Source organism: Solenopsis invicta, chromosome 6 (genome assembly GCF_016802725.1).
Source record: "Solenopsis invicta isolate M01_SB chromosome 6, UNIL_Sinv_3.0, whole genome shotgun sequence".
In the NCBI taxonomy this organism is placed as follows: domain Eukaryota; kingdom Metazoa; phylum Arthropoda; class Insecta; order Hymenoptera; family Formicidae; genus Solenopsis; species Solenopsis invicta.
In genome coordinates, this window is record NC_052669.1 from 10,371,250 (window position 1) to 10,380,333 (window position 9,084).

The window sequence follows — 9,084 nt, forward strand, 5'->3', positions numbered from 1 at the left end:
AAAATTTAATTATTTAAGAAATTTAGACAGGTCTGACTTATACCATTATCTACTTATTTTTCTTCTCAATTAATTATAATACTCAGATATATGTATATTTTTATTGTTAATCTGTATCTACAATTGCATATAATAAGAATTGTAATTTTCTTCATTTTTTAATATAATACGTCATTTTCACGTTTCTTAAAATTTAAATTGTCTTTAAATACTTATATGTATTTTGTGGCGATTGGAATAAATTTTAGACGGTGTGGATTAAGAGGACGAAGTATCAGATCTATTCCAATTCGTAGGTTCTTTAAGTAATCAACAGGCTCCAAATAGAAATTATGAATGAGAGGAGCTATCATCGCCTTTAACTCCAATAAAGCAAATCGTTGACCTACAATTTGATATGTATCACAATCTACGTTTATATAAAAAGATATCAAGAAATGTTTATTTACCGATGCAATTACGGGGTCCAACACTGAATGGTAAGTACGAGTAAGGATGACGGTTTCGAATATTTTCAGGTAAAAATCTGTCTGGATCAAATATTTCTGGATTTGGCCAAAAATTAAGATCTCTATGGGTCATGTAGAAATGAAGCGTCACTATTGTTCCAGCAGGTATCAAATATGTTTCTGAAAAACATTTCATATAAATGTAATCTACAAATAATAGTTAAAAATAGCATAAAAAGTTGGAAAAAAATGCGCGTGATGCAAAATAAACGCATACAATTAATATAATAAAAGAAAATTAATATGGTAATTATAATTAATTGAAGTATATCAGACTTTTTCTTAAAAAGTATTATAATTATTTCATCAAACTAATGTTTATTTCATTCAAACAATTACTTTTAGAAATGTTACTTTGAAAAGCTTACCTTATTTATTAAAACAGAACGAATACATACCTAATTTTTAAATAAAAAATTGTGTTTCTTATCATATAAATGTATTGTATATGTTTAATATACTAATGTAATGTTAAATATAATAGATTGATCAGTTACGTACGTAATTGTATTTCTTCTGAAGTAATCCGTGATATGAAGAAAACACTGGGATATAAACGCAACGTTTCTTTTATACATCTCTCTAAATACTGCAGATCTTGCAATGACTTCATGGTAAGTTTCCCTTGATTCTCTCGCATAACAGCATTGATTTCTTTTCTGACACAATCCTGTATCATTAATGCTAATGAAGAGATCTTTCTACTATATAGAGTGTAATATTATTAGGTGCTTATTAATAACTATTGTTCTCTTTTAACTCTCTATTTAATGTGTATGTCTACAATCGTGTATGTTCTATCTCTATGTCTAACGCACGCACGCGCTCGCTACTCTAACGCCCTCTATATTCATTACGGTCGCCACCTACTTATTACACCTTTCCCTTATTCGAAAGTGATATAATACCAAAACTTTAAATGAAATTAATACAAACAAAACCAGAAATTAATATCTGCTTCACAACAAATTATAAGTTTGTAAATTTAACATTTAGTATAATACGTAATTATTAAATTTAGACGATACTTTTCTCGCTCGGACGGGTCTTACGCTTTCCTTACTAATCTCATCTTTGGCCTCATTATCACTTGCAACATTATCTTTATTAGAATCATTCTGAATGTTATTGTTGTTATTATTTATCTCTTGGTTGATACTGGTTTCTGGTAACTCATTATCTATTTCTGTGTCACTTGTCTCATGTTTTATTACTGATTTTTTAAGATGATTACTATTTCTTCTTAATATGTTTGAACCAGTATTAATCAAGTATGAACGCGGAGACTTGTGCTTACTTACTACCACTGCCGGTTGCCATTGCTTTTTATTCTTATACACTATAGTATCTCCCTTTTTAAAATCATCTCGTGGTTTCGCATGTCTGTCATAATACTTCTTTATTATTTTATTCCTATTCTGCAGCTCATCCCTAAACTTTCTTATTTTCGTATTTACTTTCTCCACTACAGGTAATTTCGTTTTTAATTTTCTCTGATATAATAGTTCTGCTGGAGATCTTTTAAGACTTGTAATAGGCGTATTTCGATATTCCATAAGTGCTCCATTTAAATCCTCAGATTTCCTCAGGATATTCTTAGCTGTTTGTACAAATCTTTCAGCAAGTCCGTTGGATTTCGGATATCCTGGACTGCTTGTTTGAAATTCGAAATCATACTCTTTTGCAAAGCGCTGACATTCATAAGAAGAGTATGGCATATTGTCTGCTATGACAATGTCTGGAATACCATGCGTTGCAAATACTTTTTTAAATGTCTCTATAATGTCACAACTTTGTTTACTTCTAAGTAATATTATTTCGAGCCACTTCGTTAAGTAATCAACAATAACTAAGTACGACTTTCCGCCAAATTCGAGTATATCTGAAGTGGCTATTTTCTGAAATGGCAGCTTTGGTATTTCGTGTGCTACCAAAGGTTCCTTAACATTAGCATACCTATATCGTTCACATACTTTACAATTTTGAATCATATTTTTTATATCCGTTGACATCCCTGGCCAAAATAGAATTTCGCGTGCTCTATCATATGTACGGTTTATCCCGAAATGTCCTTCATGCAATAATAACATTCTTTCACGCAATCTCTTCGGTACTACTACCCTGTCATTATAGAATATCATATTCCTGTATACATGAAGGTCATTTCGAATCTGATAATATATCTTTAACTCTCCTTCATATTTTTTACATTTCCAACCATTCATACAATACTTACATACATCACTTAATATTACATCTCTTTTGGTATGTGATCTAAACTCCTCCTTTCTGTTTTCGCTCATTCTTAAATGTTTTTCCACGGAATGTACTATTTCATTCATATCTTTATCTAATTTTCCTACTTCATTGCCGTAATTTCGAGACAAACAGTCAGCTACATATAAGTATTTACCAGGTAAGTATTCTAATTTTATGTCATATTTTAGTAATTTTAATTTTAATCTTTGCAATCTTGGTGAATGCACCTGACAAATGCGTTTGTTTAATACACATACATTCGGCTTGTGATCTGTTATAACTTTAATCTGTCTACCATATATATAATTGTGAAATCTTTGAGTTGCATATACGATACTAAGCATTTCTTTTTCTATCACCGCATATTTCTTTTCTGTTTCATTAAGTCCTCTAGAAGCATACGCTACAGGTCTTCCTTCCTGCATTAAACAACATCCAATACCATTCAAAGAAGCATCTGTTTGTATTGTAATCTGTTTTGTAGGATCAAAATTCATTAATACAGTATTTTTATTTATTTCGCTTTTAATAGTGCTTAACGCTTTGTCATGTGCTTCCAGCCATTGAAACTCTACATCTTTTCTCAGAAGATCACATATTGGGCTTGCAATGTCACCTAACTTAGGTATAAATTTTCTTACATTGTTAACTAATCCTAACAGCCTTTGTAATTCTTTCTTACATGTTGGGGTTTTTAACTCATCAATTGCTCTTATTCTATCCTTATCTATACGCATTCCTTCTCTATTGAAAATGTGTCCCATATATTTTACTTCAGTTTTTCTGTACTGTACTTTCTCTTTGTTAAATTTAACGCCTATTTCCCTAGCTCTATCTATAACTTTATGTAATATCTTATCGTGTTCTTCTTTACTGTTAGCAGCTATTAGTAAGTCATCAAATTATATAATTACATTGTCGATATCTCCAAAATTCTTTTGATTTATTTTTTAAAATATTTCTGGTGCTGTTTTAATACCAAATGGTAATCTTAAAAATTTATAACATCCAAATGGAGTGGAAAATACTGTAAATTTACTGGATTCACTATCTAATTTAACTTGGTAAAATTCATTCTTAAAATCTAGTACTGAAAAGTATTGCTTTCCACTAAGTTTACTATTTATTTCTTCAAAACTAGGAATTTCAAAAAATTCTCTTTCAATACATTTATTCAGTTCTTGTGGATCCCAACAGAGTCGCAAGGTTTTATTTGGTTTCTCTATAATTACTAAGGAGTTTACCCATTCACTAGCACCATTGATTTTAGCGATTATTTTTTGTTTTTCTAACTGTTCAAGTTTTGATTTTAGTTTACTTTTAATTGTTAAAGGTACACGTCTACATGGTCTAGCAACAGGTTCACTGTTTTTCTTTAATGTTATTGTACAAGTATCTTTAAATGTACCTAAACCTGTAAATATATCAATATTCGACTGTATGAACTTTTCTTTTTCACTATTTATCTGAATGTTATTAATGTGTTTAATGTAACTTTTGAATACTAGGCAACCCGAGTATCAGTTTTACATTTAAATCAACAACAATAAATTCTAATACTTCGTCCCTATCTGTATTTTTACACCTAAGTTTAACTTTTACTATTGGCTTGATTTTTCCTCCTCCATATGCTTGTAATAATGTTCGTGTTTGTCGTATCCGTTGACTTCCATCCGCTGCTATTGACTTGTATATCACGAGTGGTATTATGTTGACTTCAGATCCCGTATCTATTTTGAACTTCAATGCTTTCCCATTGACTTCTATGATTTCCGTCCAAATTGACTTGGTCTTCTTTGACAACTCTCCAACTCTGACTATGATGCTTACATACAGGTCATCTTCTTCAGACTCACTTTCTTCATCTTTTGTAACGTCCTTCACATTCTTCAGTTTTGTTTTACATACATTACTAAAATGATTCATCTTTCCACACTTGTAACATGTTTTTCCATATGCTGCGCATTCTCTGTATCCATGAACTTTATCACACTTATTGCATTTGAAGTGTTTTCCGCTATTTTCTTCAGTGCTTGCTTGCCCTCTTTCTTCTTTTTGTTTGTTATGTCGCTTCTGTCTTCTAACAACATCAACTGCAGCTTTTTCTTTATTTCTTACATTCTGCAGGTGTCTCCTGGTTGCTTCATAATTTCTGCATGTTTCTACTGCAGTCTCCAATGTAACATTTTGTATGTTAAGTAGTTTTTCTTGAACCTTTAAATCATTTGTGCCTAGTATTATTCTATCTACTAGTAATGTGTCTTCTTGGTCCGCATACTCACATGACTGTATTAACTTTTTGAGATCACCGAAGAATTTGTCAAAAGGTTCATCCACTTGTTGATTTCGACTGTTGAACACAAACCTTTCATATGTTCTGTTTTTTCTTGGGGCACAATATTTCTTGAATTCATTTACCACTACCTTATAATCGCTTTTCTGTGTGCTGGTTAACCTAAATGTGTTATATATTTCGATGCCTTCACTGCCTATAGTGTTTAGCAATAATGCTGTTTTTACTGTATCTGCTTTTTGATCCTTTTCTGTTGCTACCAGATACAGTTCAAAACTTTGATAAAATTTCTTGAAATTCTCATCGAGATTTCCCTCAAATTTCATCGGTTCTGGTAACCTTCCAATTCCTTCCATTATTTGTTTTTATGTTGCAGTTCTTTAAACAAATTACTTTATTTTGTTTTCAATGTTCTTCCACGACTGTGCCATGTAATATTATTAGGTGCTTATTAATAACTATTGTTCTCTTTTAACTCTCTATTTATTGTGTATGTCTACAATCGTGTATGTTCTATCTCTATGTCTAACGCACGCACGCGCTTGCTACTCTAACGCCCTCTATATTCATTACGGTCGCCACCTACTTATTACATAGAGTACGATTATCTTATAATTAAAAATATACGTTTAATGCATTTATCTATGTCATGTTCAAAACAAGAAAATAGTGAAGAACAATTTGAAGAAAATATTTTTGATATGTTGAATAAATAAAAAGAATGCATTGTACTGATTTCGTTCGATACACGTATGGGCAAACAACAAAACGAATTTATATTACTTTAATAAAATTGCTGTTTTAAGGTAATTATTTATCTCATCTAATTACAATGTTCATTTAATGAAGAATACTTGGATATCTTTATGTTCAGCAAGCAGTGATAAAGTATAGCACATAGCCATTGCTGTAGTATCAAAACCCTGTATAATTACACGATTTTTTTATATCTAAATTTATTAGTAAAAAAAATTTATAATCATATACCTCAAACATAAAAGTATTGACTTCCTCTCTAATATCAACATCAGTTAAAAGACCTTCTTGAGCTGCCTGTATTAAGAGGTTCAACATAGCCAGTCGTCTCTTTTTAACTAAATCAAATTATATAGGCATGTAGTTACTAATCTAATAATTTTTGCTTATTTTTGTTAAACGATAATGAATTAAAATTTAAATTACATCATAAAGTAGCGAATTAATTAACTCAAATTAGTTTATTTAATAATAATTTTTATTAAACGTAAACATTTAGTATATAAATTTCTATGCAACAATAATTTTTAATATTAGCCAATTCAGTGTAATAATTTCGGATTCTATTACGTACTTCCAATGGTTTCTGTTTCATCTGCCACTGCATCTTTGCTAAAGTTGCTCATATATTGTCCATTGGTGCGTTTATGATAATCTTTTCTTTCTGCAATAATCTACACACATTCAATCGGTTCACATTTTATTGTTTTGTGTAAATGGTGAAGTCGTGTTTGTCAACATTATCCTATTGTTTTCATATAAATTGTTTTATCGAGTTTTTATTTGAAAATCAAATGGTTTTTATACTTGAAAAAAGAACTACGTAGAAATCTATAGACTAAATCCATATTGAATTATCATAAGATTTTTTATAAGAATTGAGATAAAAAAATCTAGATTTTATGTAGTTGTCCACAGATTTCTATATAAGAAATCATATGAGTTGTATGATTTTCTAAAGAGATTTGTGAGAAAAATTTAAATTGCTTTGATTTGCAGGTGTAAGATAACTTTGATATACAACATTTATAAAGTATGTTCCCATTGCTTATATTTCAGAAACAGTCTAAAATTATAAAAAACCGCGAAAAATGTGTTGGATTATTTCGATAAGCTACTCTTTATTTTAATGATGATTAAGAAATGTAGAATTATTTTAGGCCTTTTGAGGGCTAAAATAGTCCCTCGAAATGATCAAACACATACTTCTTTTTTCATGATTTTCAATTGTTTCCAAAATATAAACGATGGAAACAGACTATATATGGCGTACCTATCAAAAACTTAATTTATCAAATGCTATGTTTAAAGAAAATAAATTACATCAATAAAATCTTTATAATTCTTTAGTTTACTGCTATGAAAACTTTAGAATATGGAATATTTAAATTTATTTGAAACTAAATATGAAAAATTATCTATAAGAGCCGACACAAGGTTTTGGTGTGCAAGTTTTTAAACTTAATTTATTTAATTAAAAAGGCCGTTTTATATTACGCTAAAACATGCGTTTTAACTTCAACTTGAAAACGTTTCGATTTTGAATAGTTTTCAATGCTATAATATATGTATTATAACTATGCATTCCATACACACACACACAAATTTTTTATATAGATTGTAAATATTTTGTATGATTTCCAATATGGATTTTCATATTCCATATGAGTTCTCTATATAATTTTTTTTATCCTACCAATATTTTACCGATTTTCACGACCATGAAAATCCACTTCAAAATTTTTAACAGGATATCTTCGGTATCTTTTTTTGTAATTTTTATAGAAGTTATGAAAAAAAGATTTTAACATTTTGACTTACTTTCTCAGTAAATCCGTGCAATATCTTTAGGAGCTTTGCTTGTTCTTTACCTCTTGGCGATAACGAGAATACCCAAGAATTTTTGAACCACGGTCTCATTGCTTTAAATGATACATACGATTGCATGTCATGTATATGAATTTGAAAACGTTATAGTGTTTGTAACATTAAAATGAAATATATATTAAAGAATATATGCTGGAATTTCAATGAATATTTTACTAATTTAAGTTAAAGACTTCTACCTCGAAGATAATGTCTTTAGATTTGACAAAGTTTTAGGTACATTATCTTGTTATAATATATATACATACATACTCCAGCGTTTAAAACAGTTATTAATTAATCTATATATGAAAGTAAACAACAATATAGATATAATTTAGACTGTTGATTGTCGGCTTCAATAATGTTTTATTAAATATAATTATTTATTATTACGTGCTTATTTTATATTAATTTATATCTCGTGATAGCATTTAAATATACTATAAATACTTATTATACATTACCTATAAAATAAAAGTTTACCCATCCGGTAAACGGCTTTTCGATACTGCTGTTGAAATGTACCCATTTTTTGTAGAGAAGTCCCCATAGCAGTTTCTGAAAAAAAATTATGTCATTATAACATAATCGCACATAAAAAAATATTTTTGTAAAGTTAGATTACTTTATATTAATAATTATATTTTGCACAAAAAATTATATCATCTCTTATATTATTAACTACAAAATGTATGCATAGATATAAACAAAATATAATACCACATATTGCGTTCAGTGTATGTTCACTAACAAATGGTACTAAATCTTTTATAAAAGTGCCTCTTGCATTTTTTAAAGATTTTGTCATGCTCTCGCCCTCATCGATTAAAATCTCAACAAACTGCTGTAATATATTAAAATGGAATGTGGGAGTTAATATCTTTCGCCGTGAATGCCATTTGGAGCCTAAAAAAAATAATCTTATGATAATGCTAAAAGAGAAAATGATATTATATGTAATCTTTGTAAATATTATAGCCACGCATAATACCTTTATTATTAAGTGATAAATGCTAGTGATTTATACCAATGGAATTATTTCTTCCCTAATCCGCTGTTAAGCATTGGTACTAATATATAAGATACTTAATAGGCGACAGTTATTATACACAGAGAAGAAAAAACTTTTTACTTGATTAAATTTCTTCAGTTTAAATATTTATGTATTTAAGTTAAATATACAAATGTTTAAACTAGAGTTCCAATATTTTATGTATTTTTAAATCAAATTCATAAATACTTGTACTGAAAAAATTTAATTGAGTTAAAAAATTTAGTCAAGTTAACAACTTTTTTTCCTTAGTGAAAGCGGATCTTAGTGCTCGATAATCTTCTGGGTGAATATAAATAATATAGTACATGACTTTGAGTTCCTAAAATCTATTAAAGAACATTTGA

General features: G+C 29.0%; 1 protein-coding gene across 2 annotated transcripts; it reads right to left on the reverse strand.

Moving 5' to 3' along the window:
* Positions 1-87: 87 nt before the first annotated feature.
* Positions 88-8,794, reverse strand: LOC113003574 (cytochrome P450 4C1-like). 2 transcript variants are annotated; one of them, XM_039450314.1, is made up of 9 exons: positions 8,678-8,794; positions 8,407-8,592; positions 7,639-8,244; positions 6,392-6,491; positions 6,049-6,155; positions 5,916-5,984; positions 1,011-1,179; positions 450-629; positions 88-385 (listed from the first exon to the last, which is right to left on the reverse strand). In XM_039450314.1, exons 3-9 carry the CDS (start codon positions 7,762-7,764, stop codon positions 213-215), a joined length of 924 nt encoding a protein of 307 aa, XP_039306248.1. In that variant the 5' UTR covers positions 7,765-8,244; positions 8,407-8,592; positions 8,678-8,794; the 3' UTR covers positions 88-212. The 2 variants fall into 2 exon arrangements, with proteins under 2 accessions (XP_039306248.1, XP_039306249.1); XM_039450315.1 differs by lacking the exon at positions 5,916-5,984.
* Between the last annotated feature and the right edge of the window lie 290 nt (positions 8,795-9,084).